Source organism: Antrostomus carolinensis, unplaced genomic scaffold, assembly GCF_000700745.2.
Source record: "Antrostomus carolinensis isolate BGI_N321 unplaced genomic scaffold, ASM70074v2 scaffold23524, whole genome shotgun sequence".
NCBI classification, from domain to species: domain Eukaryota; kingdom Metazoa; phylum Chordata; class Aves; order Caprimulgiformes; family Caprimulgidae; genus Antrostomus; species Antrostomus carolinensis.
The window spans coordinates 1-18,681 of record NW_010311743.1 but is presented as its reverse complement, the minus strand read 5'-3'; the positions used below and the strand labels follow the sequence as shown (position 1 = coordinate 18,681).

Sequence of the window (18,681 nt, the reverse complement as noted above, 5' to 3'; positions counted from 1 at the left end):
TTTCCAATTGAGGCGATTCTGTGATCATCTGCAAGACCTCACATACACTTTACACTGCAGAGATCAGGCTGCCCTTCACCTGGCTGGACTGCATTCCTCACCCGCGCGCTTCCTGCCATCTATACAAGAGCTGAGGGTTGCCAGCGTAGCTGCTCTGAACTCAGCACTGACCTTGCTTCCAGGTTAGAGCAGCAGACTTCCCAAGGTCCCTTCAACAGGAATGATTCAAGGGGCTTTTTCAAAAATCCCAGGGGAGGTTGAAAGCAGTTACTTCATCTGTACAATACTTCTCACCAGCTATTTTTCCCCCCTTAGAAATGCACATTACACCAACTGCCTACAGTCTCCAGCATGCCCATGCCTCCCAAACTGCAAGTAATTTTACTATAATTTCTTTCCACAAAAGCATAGAACAATGCCAGTTACCATTCCTGAAGTTAACCCCAAGAACATTTATTTCTAAAACAACTTATTACAAAAAGATTTTACATCAATAGGATGCCAGTCCTCAGTAACTGTGCAAACTAAATGCTTATTTTCGCGAACGTTTGTGTTCTATGAGCAACACAACAAGTCTGTTCCGAAGGAACTTTATTTCCTTCGCATACGACTTGCAAAATAAGTCCTTCAGCCTTTTGCGCAAAACTCCTAGAGAGGGCAGGCTGTGGCAATTGGGGATGTTCAGCATGCTCTCAAAGAACTCCTTCCACAGGTCAGCATTGGCAAGCCTGCAAAGGAACAAAAATGCATCAAAAAATATTTTAAATTCAAGCTGTTAAAATACTATTTCCTGTATTTACCCCACTCCCTTCCCAGTTACAGCCTGGAGCAGCGGCAGTTTCTGTTGCAGCATACTGCTTAGTGAATCAGTGGGATTTTTTTCCTTGTTAGTTGTTGTTTCATCCTTCCAGGCAGCAAGAAGCTGAGGACACCCACTGCTGAAATGCTTCCCATGTTTAGATAAGTGAATTCTCTGAAGCAGTTCACGTGCACTGAACCCACAGTTTATAGGACATCAAGTAGTAAGTGCGAGCAACGCCAAAAGCTGTGACAGAAACTAACCTCAAAGAAACCTGGTACTAACGACGTATCTTTCTAGAAAAGGGCAAGTTTTGAAAAGATTTGACACCAACCTTCTGAAGGCTCCCTCAGGCTTCCAGATACCATTGTCATTCTTCACTTGCATGTAGGTACCAAAGAGCATGCAGTAGACTGTTGCAGCGATGCCAAAGTAGTCTGTCTAAACAAAGTATAAGCAAGTTTCATATTAAAAATGTATTGAGGCCACTAAAAATTAGATTAAACACACTGTGGAGCCAACAGGGCAAGCCGTGTAAGAAGAGGTTTCAGGGTTGCGTTCTTAAAGCAGCAAGCTGAATCTACAACTCTACTGCAATAGTCTAATATTTCTGTACTTCATTTATTCACACCAGACACATGCAGTAAGCTCAAAACACTCAGGCTGTCTATCCAACCTCATACCTGGTAGTTCCACGGTTTCTGTGTCAGCATTTCAATACACTGAAATCCAGATGTTTCACACTTTGCAGTAAAAGCAGTTCCTTCAGGAAATAGTTTCATGTCAATACTCTGTCCCAAGTCAATAAGCGTCAAGCCATGAGAGAGACCATCTATGTCACATGTATCGTTGTCCAAAAACCTTAAATCATGACAACATGAAGTGATCACCTAAGTATCAAGGCTATGATATAATGATATGCTGACATCTCAGGTAGCAAAGGGAAATACTTGCCTTTCTCCAAGTATGAAATTGTCAGGCTTAATGTCACCATGAATGATTTTGCAACTGTGGAGCTCTTCCACCATATAAAGAATTTTTACAGCAAAGTAGATTACAAGTGCTTGAGGCATCACCTTTTCAGGAAGCTTTTTGTAAATGTTTATGGCATTCTGTAAACAAAAAGATAGAAAAGAAGCATCAGTTACACTAAAACAATTTGATAGGAATTAAAGGTCCGTGTTGATAAGCACAAAATACATTCACAATGAAGTTCTATAAAGTGGAGAGCAGAGGAGACATCTGAATATTGTAATATAATAGCACTCCAAAAAGAATATAGATAGTCCAGAGCACAAGTTGATCACACGTACCAGCAATGTTCCATAGTTGTAGAGCTCACCAACCAAAATGCTTCCATTTTGAAAGAAATGAGCAGAATAAAAGTGGATGAAGAGATGGTGTATACTTGGATCAAGCCTTTCTACCAGTTGTGTTGCTATATAAAACTCCCAAGGGTTGGCAGGCTTCTGGACCTGTAACCAAAAAGTTGAGTTTCTAGGAAAATCTATTAGCATTAAAGCAGTTCTTCTTGGGTTGGGTTTTTTGTTCATTTGGTTGGGTTTTATTTAATGGCATTAAAAAAAATTTTAGGCATTTTTCCTCTTGACCAAATAAAATACTCTACAGTAATCAACCTCAGGTCAATATACTCAATGATTAATCCTCTTGAATCAAGTCTTCAGTTACACACCAAAATGTCATTCTGGTTTATACTCTTCTTTTGTGTTACTGAGAATGTCAGTCTCCAATACTGATGCTTCTGCTGGCAACAGACACTTTGTGTAAGAGAGAATGCTTTTGAAGTCAAAAAAGGAAAATCCTTCTGATTCCTTCACCTACTATTTCCACTGCTACACTGAATATCTGATACTCAAAAACCCCCTGAATTCACCTTGACACACTAGAAAGCTCTCAGTTAAGGTGTTAACACAAAATAAGGGGGTTTTTTTCTGAAAGATTAAATGTTGCAGAGGTGATCCAGAAAAAGGTTCCACAGATAGCTCTAATGTGGAAAGGCTGTGGGTGTGTGTGTCAACTCAATCACATAACCACATTTCAGCAGACTGTAGTAACCGTACACGTGCCCTCTCAGCCAGCAGCAGACATAGGGTTGCATGACCTAGTACAACCCTTTTGGGCTAAGCTGACCTCACAGTTGCACAGACTTCCCTTTTGGCAAGAGCTCTGATATAAACACATGCGATCAATGATTTGTTGCTCATTCCTGCACTGAAGCAGCCTGGAAGAAGACAGAGCAGAGTGGAGAGGGAGCTGCTCAATCTGCGATCGCCATCAAGATAAGCGTGTTTATTAATAAAACCGTACCAGAGAGGTATCACCCAGCAAAGTCTACATAATAGCCAGCGGCCAGCAAACAGCCCAAGTGCAAAAATGCTTGCAGAAAGCTAGTGGGCATGTATCTGGAAGAAAAAAAAGTGACCCTTCTAGTGCAGTCTAGCAACAAGACCAATTTTATTATCAAACCACATCTCTGTTTGCTGTGGACTAAGAGCACTTGCCCAAGTAGCTGCCTTTGTTCAGCTGAGAAAGATAGCCTGGCTGTAATTCTTAGTCCTCAGGATACTTGTGACTACTTTATAAAGAGAAGATGAAGAGGCAAGTTGAGTCAGGTAGATAACTTTCCTTGTAGAATGAATCAGACACCACAGCGCTCAAACTGAACCAAGGCTTTGAGGATGGACTTTACTTCATATTTATAAATAAGAAAACTCATCAGAAACCACCCAGGGTAGGTGTCATTACTATAAGAATAACTTTTTTTTCCCCAGCAGAGTTATTCTGAATCAAGTCTACTTACCTTGAATACTACTTTCTGATTGTTTCTAGGGTTACTTGCATCCAGAATGGAAGCCTGATAGACTTCAGCAAAAGCTCCCTCTCCAACGAAGCAGTCCACATGGAATGAGCTGGAGCCTTTAAGAGATTAACAACATTAACTCCCACTTGCAAACTTCACAGAAGAGACATCACTACTCAGGAAAAGAAAGAAAGAAAAAGAAAAAAGAAAAGAAACAACAGTTATGGCTTTAACCCTAGCACTAGTCTTTCTCTACAAGTCTCCTCTTGCTAGCCAGCCTTTCCATTGAAGAGAGTCTGCACTCACTCTTGAGAACAAAAGTGCTGTGAAGTGCTATATACTAAAAAAAAAAAAAAAAAAAAAAACCCAAAACAAATCAGTGTTTCTATTTTAGTCTGACTCCCTGGAAGTAATCAAATTCCAAAGTGCATTCCTTAAAAAGTAAACATTAATGTTTAAATCACACAAATGTGTTGCAATTACTGTCATACAGATTTTGTTGACACAGGACCGCTGCTCTCCTATACAAAGTTTGAGAATTGTGTCACAGACTACTAGGAAAGGAAAACTAAAAATTCCCTACTCAGAATGTCTAATCAAATATGCGTATGCTACAAAAGACAAACAAAAAAGCAGGTCTAAATTAAAATCTGAGGTTTAGATAATCTGGAAGCTATCTGGATATATGTGCAAGTAAACCGAATTAGAAAAACATTTCAGAGGTTCCCAGAAAAGCTTCAAGAAATGCTTTAAAGTGAAATGTTTGAAGAAACTCTTACCCAGTGGGAATTCAGCCTTCAGTCTGATTGATGGAAGAATCGATTTCCATTCAAAGTAGTTGGCATAAGTGTGGAGTGGTTTAGGAAGCTCTGATAAGAATTTGCAAATCAATTCCTTATCCCAAGGGTTCTCAACAAGGACTACATGGAAAGAAGAAGAATATTGAAATGACACTTTTCTTATAGCTTAAAAGAGGTAACACAAGCTTATAATTGAATGAGTATCACTGATACTCAGGGACCTGGACAGGCTGGAGAAGTGGGCCCAGGTGAACCTCATGAGGTTCAACAAGGTCAAGCGCAAGGTCCTGTACCTGGGACAGGACAATCCTTGTTATCGATACAGGCTAGGAGATGATGTGCTGCAAAGCAGCCCTGAGGAAAAGGACTTGGGGATAATAGTGGATGAAAAGCTGGACACGAGCCACCAATGTGCATCTGCAGCCCAGAAGGCCAACTGCATCCTGGGCTGCATCAAGAGAAGCATGGCCAGCAGATCAAGAGAGGTGATTCTGCCCCTCTACTTGGCTCTGGTGAGACCTCACCTGGAGTACTGTATCCACCTTTGGAGCCTTCAACACAAGAAGGATGTGTACCTGTTGGAGCATGTCCAGAGGAGGCCACAAAAATTATCAAAGGGCTGGAGCACCTCTCCTGTGAGGACAGGCTGACAGAGTTGGGACTGTTCAGCCTGGAGAAGAGAAGGCTCCAGGGGGACCTTATAACAGCCCTGGGGAAGAACTGTTCACAAGAACAGGTAGCAATAGGAGGAGGGGTAATGGTTTTAAACTAGAAAAGGGTAGATTTAGGTTGGATTTTAGGAAAAAGTTCTTCAATATGAGGGTGGAAGATCATTGGAACATGTTGCCCAGAGAGGCAGTGGAGGTCCTGTCCCTGGAGATATTCAAGGTCAGGCTGGATGAGGCTCTGAGCAACCTGCTCTAGTAAAGATGTCCCTGCTCACTGCAGGGAGGTTGGACTAAATGACCTTTGAGGGTCCCTTCCAACCCAATACATTCTATGATTTGAAAAGCAAAACCAAAACAAAACAACTCCCTCAGCTTTCATACCTGTGTCTTCCCTGCTAAAGTTGCCCAGAAAGACAGATGCTTCTGAAATATTTGAGTGTCAACTAGCAAAGAACCCTTAGGTACTCCCGAGTACTCCTGCACTGTAGAACATCTTTGGCATCACGTAATACAGGTATGACCCACACTTGACCCTCCTTACATCACTTTATAGGCAGGGATCTCCTTGCAGAAGCCACAAGACAGTTTGCTCCCTGCAGTGACCACCTTCATGTTCGAACAAAGCACTGCTGTAAGAACGTGACACCACTCGGGTCTCAGACTTGACAGAAGAAAACTGTAGGCAAAGATCTGTACCTGCAGCTCTAACACTCCGAGCTGCTCTGTCCTGCCCAGTTCCAGACAGCTTTTCATGGGAAATCTTGTCCACCCCAACAGACAAGGAATATTCAGTTCTGCTCGTGGCTGTCTGCTCATGTAATCTTTGAGAAGCAGTTGAAACAATTCCTTGAATTCCATTTCCTTGTTTCAAGATGTTTCCTTGAAGCTCACCTTGTTCTGCAATGTGTTCAAGAGCAGGGCTATGTATTTAAAAAATATATATTATTAATTGGCAGTACTGCTGTGGTATTTTTGCATCTTCAGTGAGCAAAAATGTGTCAAATGTCAGCTCTTGTGACCTTGGCCATAACCAACATTAAGATGAATAAAATAGACATTTCTTAAGAAAATAAGATTTGGTCATATCATGCTACCCATAGTCTAATAACTTTCAAGTTCAGCCAATACTGAAAAGAAAGCAGTAGGTTTATATATTCAACCATTAAAACTTTTTGGACAGTTAACTTTAAATTTAAACATTTCAGAAAACTTTAATCATAGGAGCATTTTTAAGGGCATTATCACCATACCCAGGTTCATTCAGCTCCACAAAGTGCTGAGCTGTATGCTAAGCAGAGCCAGTCTGACACAAACACACTGCTCTAGATTAATTGGAAAAATTGCATCTATGGCAGCATAGCAGAATCGTCAGCTCAGGCATAGATTTACCTAGTGCTCTCAAGCCTTGAAAATCTCAGCAAGTCATGACATACCTTAGCTTCTTAGTTTTTGTCTGCTTGTGCAGTTCTTCAGAAAACTCCAAATCCATTTGCGGCAAGTCATCCCCACAGGCTGAAAAAAGGGAGTAACAATAGTAAGTGTTCATTTTTCTCAAAGACAAGTACATTTAGAGCATTCTTAATAAGACAAGAAGGTTAAGTCACACTGCAGCTGTGGAAGTTGCTAAGGTATCACGAGCACTAGAACTGCACAAGCCTATTTTAAAATATATGAGGAAAGACAATAGCTTGATTTCTTTAGGGAGTGTATTTCAAGACTAAAAAGCAGCAGAGAAGCATAAAAGTGCTTCCAGAAGAAGGTGGTGCTGGGACTTCAGTCAATTTTTTTACTATTTACAACGCCTTGGAACAGTTCAGAACAGCAGTTCCACAGCACAATCAAAGTCTCTCTTGTCCCTCGCCACCTTCTCTTATTCCCCCCATTAAAAATTCTTGGAAAGTTTATGTGCTGGCCAGCCCACGCTCCCAGCTGCTGCGCTGCAAGAAGTGGGAGCCATACCTATGCGGTATTTGGCAAGGCCTGCAAGGTAACCAGGGCACAAAAATGGTGTTATTCCGTACTGAATGAGATGCTTTCAACCTGAAGCATTCATTATTTTACCTTTGTCCTCCAAAGCTTGTCGTGGATGTGCCGACAGGTAATTAAATGGTGTTGATACAAGCTGGGCAGCTCGTGCAAAGTCTCTTGTGTTGTTTGGACTGGGAGCTAATGTTTTATTACTACTTGGTACATTCCACACCGTATAATCATCCTTCAAGAACTCTGGTGTCCCTGTTTCTTCCTAGATGAGAAAAATACATAAAGATTTAAAACTAAGCCATCAAAACTATGCTGCCAGAGCTGCACTCTAACCTCCCAGCAGTCTCTGCAGTCAGTTTCAATAATGCTGAGTCTGCCCACGTCAACTTACAGTATCAGAAAAATAAAGGACTGGCAACACAACCTAAATCACAGGTTTACATAGTTTTGTATTAAACCTGAATATTGGCAATAATCAATATCACAGCAAAATGCTAGACAACAAAAAGTTGCCATAAGAGTCTGAAAAAGCCTATTTCATTACTTAAGTGACCACTTAGATTCAAACAGCCTGGAGTTTTATGCATCTCCTTGGCTATGAAAACTTAGGTGGTTATTAGAACTTTAAGTGTCTCTTACTCCCTGTCCTTTCTCCCCCAAACAGATGCCAAATCTACACATGAACTGCAGCTGGATTTGTTCTAGAGATAGAGGTCTCCGCTACTAAGCTCCTAGAAATTTTGGGAAAATTAACAACTGAATAAGTTCATCGACTTGGCAGGAAATAGGAAAGGGTATCTACACTTCAGCTAGGTATCATTCATAAGAATGTTGCACGATTGAGATAGAACAAAGATAAATACAACCACCTCCAATATCCCCTATAACTTCATAACCCACTTTCAAGGCTAATTGTCACAATAAGACAAAACACTTACTTCTGTACCCACTGTACAGTCAGTCAAGGGACGTCCTCCAATTGTTCTGTGCTCTTCTGGCTTTTTTTTGTGCTGTGGGATCCTGACAAAACAGGTAGTTTAGAATAGCTTTTCCCCAAAAACCTTCCCAGGCAGACTGATCATAAAGACTTGGCTTTTTTTTTTTTTTTTTTTTTTTTTTTTTTAATAAAGAATCCCATTTGCAGATACTTAAGAGATGTTGCAGTAGCTCAAAGAAACAAACCATCCAGAAAATTAAGCATCTCAAGCACGCTGTCCAAACAGGAAAGTTGCGCAATTCCACAGAGAAGCAGCTACAACTTTCTCATGCCACTTCCACACAGCTGCTAGTGATTGTGTTCAAGCCAATCCTGATACTGCAAATACAGTCACAGTAAAATTATATGGAATAGAATCAATGCTACATGGAACTCTTAATAAACTGAACTCAGCTGTTACTTTTTTCCTCCTTACCCGCTGTTTTCTTTTTCATTCTCATCTTCAAAGATGGTAAATGCAGGCATGACAGGGGCAACAACGTTACCTTTCCGACCTCCATCAGGCTCTTAAAAATAAGAGATAATCAGTATTATCTTCACCCAAAGAAGATTGGGTGGCCCAAAGGCCACATTTTCATGCCTACCCAGGCAACTGATGGTCATGGCTGCATCCAGCTAGACCAGGCACATCCTCAGAATTGCCAGTCAATTCATCCTCCCTATTAGCTCTTGGAAACAGGGAAGATTTTCCTATCTCAAAACCAGGACTGGCCAGTAGAGAAGCCTTCTAGGCTGCATCTGATCAGTTGTGAAATATCTCTGTGCTTACTCTTGCAAGCCACTGCTACTGCCTGGTTTTCAGACAATTTTAACTGTTAAGGATAAGATGGCAATTCAGATACCAACACTCAGCCTGCAAAATGTTTTAGAAAAAAGCAGTGCTCAACATGAAGGACCAGCTGTGTTCTTTTCAAAGTTAGGGTTTAAATACCCAGAAAGTCACTACAGAGAAGCAATGTGTTTAATACACACATTAACAGGCCTGCTAGCAGTAAAGTGCTTCTGCTGTTCTCAGACTGTGCATCAAAATTTAGAACCTATCAGGAAATTAAATTCATTATCAGGAAAGAAGTGGCTTCTTCACACCTAATCAAACAACTACTTATCTCAAATTTATGAGGACTGGTAGGAGGGGTAAACAGGAAACAAAGGAGTGAAATATCATGGACTGAAAAAATAAGTAGTGCTATACCAGTTTTTCTGCAAAAGACTTCAAATTGCTCCTCGCTTTCTTCAAGAGATTGTTCAGGCAAGATGGGTGTTTGAAACATACCCATGAGAAATCCTAAAAAAGAAATAAAAGCCACAAGAACATGACCCTCAGTAAAATAAATTTTCAGAGGTTATTCTGTTGTGCAGTAGTTAAATCAAATGCCAATTAATTATTATCATTTGCCAATAACCAATTATTCCTTCATATTGCATTTAAACACTGCAGACAACTGAACAAATGCAGGAAGATCTGACTTTGCCAACACATACTTGTTCATGCCATAGCCTTCTTTTTTTTCACCTCTCCGAGATGAGACTTCAAGTTCTCCTAAAGGAGAAAATTCTCCTTCATCTTCTTAGATATTTTGAAGACTAACGAATATCATAGCTTTATTTTTTAATTATTATTTTTACAGATATATATTCAGTTGCAGCAGTTTGCTACGTGGTAACGGTTAACAGGCTTACCAAACAGAAGAACATGGCAGAAGAGTACTAAAGGGATAAAACAGTATCAGGATATTATTACTCCACATCTGACATCAGAAATTACAATTGCAATTTCCCTTTTAGGATTTTGAAAAAGCCATGTTTAGAACCAACAACGTCCATGAAATAATCAAAGACTTTTTGCATGTGTCATTCTTGTTTTTTGGGGAAAGCTCAACATCAACCAGAGCTGACTTATTAACTTCCTAATATTCTTCCACATTAGTCTGTGGTAGGTCTTCATCTCAGAAACAGGAGTCCCTGACAGTACTGACAAGAGCAGCTCAGAGAACTTGCTGCCCAAAAAAGCCTGACAGGTGTACCACCAGTGATTTACCCCGGAGTTTCAGGATGTGGCTGCTGGGACATTACTAAAGCATCTATTTCTGGTCAAAGGTTTTGGGTCATCCAGACAATCGCAGAAGAAGAGTATTAATTTAATTTTCTTTTCCTCTTTGATTGAATGGTGCACAGGCCCATCATTAGATAGCCTCCTTTTATATCCAGCTCCACTAAAATGACCAGGCAAGATCCCATTAACTCCAGTGGAACTAGCATGTTCTTCCAGACCCTTACCCAACGCTTCCTTTGTATGCACTGTAGGTGAAGGTTGCACTTTGAATGGCGTTGCCTGCATTGCTCCTCCCAGTGAGGTGTTTGGGGTAGCTTGAGAAGCATTTCCAGAAGCAAAGGAAGAATTTCCAACTCTAGATGCTAGAAACGAGAACACCAAGATAACTTCTGAAGTAGCCTGGGATTGTTTGTTAACATTTCAGTAACTAGTAAAATGTTAGTAAGAGAAGTAAACAAGATGAGGAACAGAATGACAACCCAGAATTTTGGGAGAGCAGATTTTGGCTTGTTCAGAGATCTGCTTGGCAGGTTCCCAAGGCAAGCTGCCCTGAAGGGCAAGAGGGACTTTGGACAACTGGGTGGCCTCTGAGGACCCTGTCTTCAATGCACAGGAATGATCCATTCTGACACAGAAAGTCAAGTAGGCGGGAATCCACCAAGGACAAACAGCGAACTCCTGACTGAGCTCAAACAAAAAGGACTTGCATAGAAGGTGGAAACAGGAACTGGCTCCATGGAAGGGATACAGAGACATTGTCCAAACATGCAGGGATGGAGCCAAGAAAGTCAAAAAGCTTAGCTAGGGGTGGAACTAGTAGCCACATGCCATTCATCCCAGGCCAGTAACAGTCATACCAATAGCACCAGTCTTTATCAAAACTTGGCTTATTACCTTCTTTCAAGTCTGCAGAAGTAGTTAGTCCAGTGGATCTCTTGTCAGGGTGCCTTCAAAGGAAAGATTAAGAACATGAGCCTCAAATAAAAGCTATTATTTAAATTCCAGCTTCAGCTCAGGACTTAGCAAAACTGCACTCTAAGCAGCAGCGAGGCCTTTCCCAGTCTAGAACCAAGAAAACATCCTAGACAGACAGCAACTAGTCATCCTGCTTTTTCCCCATGAATGACTCTTCTAGGTTCTGGAGTCTCCATCTCTGGAAATGTTCAAAACCCACCTGGACACTTTCCTGTGCAACCTGCTGTAGGGAACCTGCTTTGGCAGGGGGGTTGGACTAGATGATCTCCTGAAGTCCCTTCCAACCCCACCATTCTGTGATTCTAAAGGACCTCTTACTTGCTTCATTTGTGTGACTAAGAATATTATTACAGACTGCCCTCAGAAATTTCCTCATACAGTTGCTACAGGTATAAAACATGAAAGGCAGCAGTCCTTTAAAAAGGTTGAAATGCTGGCATTAAATACTCTTCTTGGATACAGTTTGCCTCCAAGTAACTCCGACAACTGGTTCCATTTCCTCTGGTTGGCCAAGCCTATGCAGTCACACTTGTTTTGCCAACACAGGTTTCTTCCTCTGTCCCCCAATTTTGTTTCCTGTATTAGCGAAGTTACACAAGCAAGAGTGCAGAAGACAAATACAAGCAATTTTTTTTCCTCTCTGGAGACCATGAGGGCTAAGATGTAATTTATGGGATCTGCATGAACTAAGTATATTCTATTGTTTATTTCAGGCATGCCAGGGACAGCAATGCTGGATAATTATTTCAGTAATTACTGAAGTAATTACTTCACCCTGAATTTCCTCTTAGCCATTGCAATTAAAAAAAAGGGTTAAGTGATTAAAAACTGAAATGAGAACTCTAAGTTACTTAAGTTTGATCGATGTCTAAATATTGGTTTCCACAGGCTACTTCAGATTTTTTTTTCAGAAGAATGAAGACTTTTTTAGTTAATTCTCAGCTGAAGTACAGTTATGGAAGACTGCACAATTTGCAGAGCAAGAATTAGCCTGTTCATACATACTGTTCTCCAGTGAGAGCTGAGTCAGGATGTGCCTGTTCCCAAGCTGAAACGTTATTGAATGGAGGGTGTAACAAACTGTTTTGCAATTCTCCAAGCTCTAGCTGAGTTTTGACTGCATCCTTCTTATATGTTGCTTCCCACAAGGAGGTTGATGTCATCCAGTTGCCAACAGGTTTCACTGACTGCAGTGTAGGAGCAGTGGACGATAAAGTAGTTGATTGAAGCTGGTCTGGCCCCAGACCTTGGGCACTTTGCAGATTTGAATTTTGAGAAGATGCCATCCAGTTCTGCTGTAGAGCTGCACGGGGTGTCACATGTGGATGCACCTTTAGAGATAAGAAATATTCTTTTACACTCAAAAACCCCCAAGTATAGCCATTGCCATTTTCCCTTCTATTTCTGCACAACTAGAACAGTTTTTCATGCATAAGAGAACTCTCATATGCAACTAAAACTAAATCACAGAGAAGCAAAAATGACTTTTTGGGTTTAACAATTAAAATATATTTCATCAAGTATTTAAAGTTATGCCAGGTATCTATACTAGTCAGGTACTGCAGTCTTGACATACAGATTTGGTTAACAATCTGCTCTGGCTACTGTCTAAAGCATGGTTAAATTTTGTCAGACAAGCTTGAGGACTGCCCCTATGGATCATAGCACATACTTACCACTGTCTTATTTGCTTCAGCTGATGTTGTAGATGCTGGTTCCAGTCTAGTTTCCTCCAAGCTTTTGGTGAGCTGGGTCAGCTGTTCCAGCTTCTGCTGCAGGGCTTGCAGTTCAAGGACAGCTGACTCTTTTTTCCTAATGGAGTCTCTCTCTTCTTCTTCTAAGGATTAAACAATGGTATTAAGTGAAACAGATAATCAGTATGCAAATTAGTTTCTCAACACAAATATTACAAGTTGCTGGAATTTAAAATTTAGATATATATAGCCTGTGCAACTGCAGGACAACACTAAGATCTAGAGGCATAAGTTTGGGAGAAGCAGATATTTCCCACTGTGTCTAACCTCAGTCCTGATCCCTTGGAGAAGGGCTACACAACACTATCTCAGCACTGGCCTGGCAACCAGCAGCAGCCTTAATGCTTTGTAGCAGAGTTCACAGACCAGCCCACCTCTCACCTAGTGTGTACTTGTGGCGCCAGGCTCAACCACGTGTTTTAAAAATGCATTAGCATCTTCCCTCCCATTGAACATCTCCCTTTTCCACTGACTATGATTTATCCATTTCTTCCGTTGCCAAATGAGATTATTACTTTTCATCCAACAACATCCCCTGGCAACATTTTTCCCCTCCTATAAATAGTCAGATACACAACAAACTCACTTCTGAGCAGTTGCTCTTTATTTGCACTCAGTTTTGGTTTTGCTTCTCTAAGACTTAATTTGTCTGCTTGAAAGCCCACCTGCTTTTTCTCCAAAATTTCATCATTCAGCAAACAAAGGTATTACCTCTCATTACAAACTTTGCCTCGAGACCATCCCAGCTACAAGTGTATCATCACTGACTATACAAGGGGCACCCCACAGCTTCATTTGCCAAGAAGGCCAAGTGAAGATAGAGGGTCACTCTTTGTTGCAGTATGCCTTTCACCGACTCAGTCCTGATGAAGGACTAAGTGTGGCATCATATATAACCATATAACAGTTTAAAGCATTCTCTGGGCTCTCTCTGATTACAGCCCACTGAAAGGAACCAAGACACTCTCGATCTTGAGTTACAGGTGGCAGAGAGCTGCAGCTAGAGCTCACATCAGGGTAATTAGTACAGCTAAGAGCTGCTCACGCTTTCCTCCCATTTCATTTGTCTTTATGACAACATAGGTTTGAAAAGACAAACCCAAGGAATGAGCTTAAACAGTAAATATCCATGTCAGGCATTTGGCATGTTACCCGATGCTTCCAAGCTCACCCCACCCCGTTTCTATACGCAGATGCTAACCTGGGCTTTGAGAAAGTTTTCAGACATCAATAGAGAGGCTGAAAAGAAATGAATGCAGCCAAGTACTAGTTTTCCAAGAACATGAGAATGCTGCTGAAACAGCTAGATGGAAAGAGAAGAATACCCCATTCTTGCTGTCTTCTGAGGCGCTCGTATTTCTTGAAGTATCTCTTGGCTCTTAGCTCCTCAAAGGAAAGTTCAGAGCCTTCCCAGATGAGCAGGTTTTTATCATACATCACAACTTGCTCACATTCAACAAGAGTAGATGACGACTTAGGAAGAACTTCAGATTTGGAGATGTACGTAACATACTTTCTGTGAGGAAAAATAAGAAAAAGCTCTACTCAAGTTTATTCGATTGATTCTAGAAGTGTGTTAACTTTGCCACAGCGTGACTTTAAAAAAACCCAAACACTTACACTTCTTCTTTTCCACCAGAATGGGGCTGAGCACCAGCAGAATCAGGACCCTAAAGCAGGGCAGGGGAAACAAAAAACTTTTTTAAAAAAGAATTTCAGTATTATAGTTAAGCATCCATTTTGACAAGACCAGCAACCACAAAGGCTGTAATATTTAATTCTGATTGAAGAGATGACAATTCTGACCGTGACCATGGCAAGAACAGATCAGAAACAGAGCTCTACAAGTCCTCAGAGCCTGAGGGAGTTCATCCTGAAGAATTAGCCATGTAACAGTTTGCTATAATCTCTGAGAGCTTTTGGAAGACAAACAAGATCCCAGAGAATTAAGAGAGACAGATGTAGTTCTGGGAACTGCAGTCCAGAAGGACACTGGAACAGCTGAATGAGTAGTTTCTATTCCAAAAAACAGGAATGGAAGTTATAGATCAGCTGGGTTCATTAAGAACAGACTGAGTAGCCTCATACAGTTTCTTTCTTTGACAGGCTATCCAACCTCAGAGCTAAGGAACAGGCAGCAGGCATAGTAAGGTTTAAGCTCTACTCCATCACCCAAGATATCTTTCAGTATTTGTAGGCAATATCAAACTCAAAGAGTCACAAGGAGTTCAGAAAACAGGATCAAGCTGAGAAAGGTTACATCAGTTTCCTACCCACAGTCTTTCAGTCTTTAATTTCACCCCCGTTCACTTTTCATCTGACTGTGACAGAAAGGCTGTGAAGAGTTGCAATTAGCTTTGCCAAACCTCAGAAAAATGAGCGTGCTGCATTCTGGTACTGAGCTAAAACGAGTTACAAGTAGTACTGTAGCTTTTTTGATGTTTTATTGTGGGGAAGGGGGTGAAGGAATACAACTACAGGGGGACACAACTTAGTAACTTAAATTTAGTGAAAATTCAGCATAGGCAGTTTCCAAGAAGCATGACTGGCACCAAGTCTCTCTATAATATTATTCCTCTAAAGAATGCTAACCAGCTGGATGGATCACTCTGCCCATGATTCTGGAAATGTGTCAAGTGACTAAAAACTACCTCCCAATACTTCCCAGTTGAGATAGGTCTATGAAAATACAATGTTTACAGCATAAAAACATCAGTAACATTTTTGAGATACACCAGATGTAGTTAGCATATTTTATCTTTCTTTTTCAGTCAAGTTCATCAATGGAAATTTTATGTGAGGGTTCCACATTTTTCCCCAGAATGTCTAAGTCACTTATTAATAGTTATTTACCTGATTTTTGCATGCGTACACTGAGTCATTAATATTTGAAAGACCTTTTTGAGGAGGCATTTGATTTGCAGCATGAGAAGTTTGAAGTGGTTTTATAACAGCAGCACCTGGGAGAGATAATATAGGTTTGCCTTACTGAGTAGAAATAATTTTCTCATTTATGAAATTATATTAACTTTAAGCACTAGAAAACTAATACCTCATTTTGAATACACTCGCCTTAATAATTTTTAATATAGCCAGGAAAACAGGAAAAAAAATTTACCAGTTTCTACAGGAAACTTATTTTCTTCAGTAACAAAACTCTGATCGAGGTAAAAGATTCATCTAATTGAGCTACAGCATGCAGGCAGATATCTTTAGCTCACCTTGCAAAGGAGGATTCCGAGGATCATAATTCTGCAGCCAGCTAAATTGAGAGAAGTGTCAGTTATTATCATTAAGTTACCTGTCCCTCATTGATTTCCTGTACAGTCATCATACCATGAAGTGTAACACTAAAAAACTCAGGTTAGTTACAGGACACTTATTACTGCATGGGGACATTCTGTTAGCTGCACATTCACAAAAATGAAAAAGCCTGCAATAGGCAGCAGTAATGGAAATCAGATTCTTGTTTTATCATCACCAGAGGGAACGCATCTCATCATGATAAGCACCAACTCTAGTGCTTCCAACAGCTAAATGCTAAACTCTAACAGGCACCCACTCTCACCTAAGTACTGTGCAATAAGGACAAGAAACTGGATATATATATTATTGTCAACGTATCCCCAAGGTGCACTAAAAAAATCCAGCTCAGATCAGCAATTTGATGTCTGATCTCACTGCAGTGCCAGCTATGGCCACAAACCAAAACCAAAGAGGGTTCAAGTTAAGCAGCAGCTGAAGTTTGCATTCAACTGGCAGTGCCAATAGAAGCACAGGCAGCTCCAGGGTGAGCTACAGCCTGTGGAAAGCATACAGATGTCCCTAACTTAAAAAGCCAGGTGTCATTAGCATGGCCAACTTGCTTGAGCTTCCAAGTAATGAAGCTCACACATAGTATTTGCAAGGTAAGCTGCCTGGAGCAGGCCAGGTTATGTATCTTTATAATTTAGATCTACTCAACAGACACTAGACAGGAAATTAATCGACAAAGGGATTTTCTTTCTGGGTTCTACTTCACTGAAGACATTCTGGTGCAGTTTTCCTCCAAAACATCTAACAAAGATTGAACAGCAAAGAATTATTAAGCTTATACCTACTTTTAACAAAAATAATCATTGATCCACCTCTGCTATAGCACAGGGCACATGCACACAAGGAAAAAGAAATAACTGTACACTACCTGAATAGCTCAACAGTAAAATACACATCAGAATTACCAACACAGCTGTTGCAAGGTCTCTCGAGGCTGTGCCTGGTTGTGAAGTCCTTTTTGAAGGACAGCTCTTGCACACTTCATGTTGCCTTCATTTACAAGCTGCTGAGCCCAAGCAACGTAGAAGTTAGATGCCTTTGCACCAATTCCCTGTCCATACAGGTAGTCAAAATACTGGCCTGGAGAAGTGATGAACTCCGCCTGCATAAGATAAAGACACAAAAGCTGTAAGCGCTTTCAAAAGCATGCAAGAAAGTTGCAGGCAAAAAAAACTGAAAGAGTAAACTCTGATATATTAGAAATTAAAAGATTTATAGATGCCTTAGTTGCTTGCTTAATTAGATTTAGACATCACCCAGCTGTTGTAACAACCTTTGAATAAAACTGCTGATAACCGTGGAATGAGCATTTATCACCTAGTTGTTGGATACTTACATATGCTAACAACCTTTGAATGAAATTATATCTGTCCTCACAAATTGCTGATAACCTTAGGACCTTTTGCAAATGTTTTAACATAAAACTATCAGAAGCGCTTAACCCTGAGGAAGAACATATAGATAAAGACTAACAACCAAACATTCTTCAAGGAATACTGTCCCAAGCATGTAAAAGAGACAACACTGCACAGAATCAAAAAGGAGTTCAAGCAGAGGATACAGTGATGAAGGCTATTGAAGATCACCAACTTTTACTGTGCAAGCGTGAAGGACATTTACATATGCTAAATAGTTACAGGAAATGTTTTGAATATATAGATAATTTCTCAGAAGTTCAATGAATATGCGTGTATTAGGTCAATATAACGTGTGCTGAAACAAAGACACACACACACACCTTGGGAGAGCGATCTCCATGTGTGTCCAGCACTGCAATAAAGAATTCCTGCTTTCTAAAACCCCAAAATGAGTCTTAGAAAGTTTCAATGACCAGCTTTCTCAGTATCAAACCCCATAATAATTTCTTAGTTACCATCATAGGAAACTATTATTTTCTAAAGATAAATCTAGTTGGCAGACAAGATACCTCTCAGAAGCTAATAACACAGCTAATAACAGCTTAATAACACAGCTTTAAGAAAAACATGCTATCCTTCAGCAAGACTGAATAATTCTCAGAGCTCCTGCAGAGAGCAATACATCTGAATTCTATCCCACAACCCTGAGGGCTCCTTCTCCTCCCACAGCTCTTTGCAGTCACAAAGCTCCAGAACGGTGGGGCAACTTTAAATTTTTAGGATAGCTTAATTCCCCAAAAAGCATATACCTACCAGCTTAATGCAGTAGTTAACAAATCTTGGATCTTGGTGGTACCTCCCATCACTTAAGAACATCTTCACAAGCTGCTCCAGGAGAGCAGGCAATCGGCTTTGTTTTTCTGGAAGGGGAAGGCATCCTTCTACCCACTGCATGTACCTGAAACACACCCCAGCAAGTTACAACCCCACCTCACAGAATCACAGAATATCAGGGATTGGAAGTGACCTCGAAAGATCATCCAGTCCAATGCCCCTGCCAGAGCAGGAACCTAAATGAGATCACACAGGAAGGCGTCCAGGCGGGTTTTGAATGTCTCCAGAGAAGGAGACTCCACAACCTCCCTGGGCAGCCTGTTCCAG

The 18,681-nt window shown here is 40.7% G+C and overlaps 1 protein-coding gene across 1 annotated transcript; it reads right to left on the bottom strand.

The window, feature by feature from the left end:
- Positions 1-532: 532 nt before the first annotated feature.
- On the bottom strand, positions 533-18,478 carry BUB1 (BUB1 mitotic checkpoint serine/threonine kinase; the record flags this gene model as incomplete). Its single annotated transcript, XM_010166837.1, has 23 exons — positions 533-728; positions 1,134-1,240; positions 1,483-1,660; positions 1,754-1,911; positions 2,113-2,274; positions 3,621-3,736; positions 4,400-4,540; positions 5,785-6,008; positions 6,522-6,600; positions 7,150-7,330; positions 8,007-8,088; positions 8,481-8,571; positions 9,258-9,350; positions 10,343-10,480; positions 11,013-11,065; positions 12,099-12,424; positions 12,770-12,930; positions 14,173-14,363; positions 14,468-14,517; positions 15,701-15,807; positions 16,069-16,109; positions 17,068-17,264; positions 18,334-18,478. Coding segments are annotated over 23 exons (3,217 nt in total), but the record flags the coding sequence as incomplete, so codon positions are not given.
- Positions 18,479-18,681: the final 203 nt, after the last annotated feature.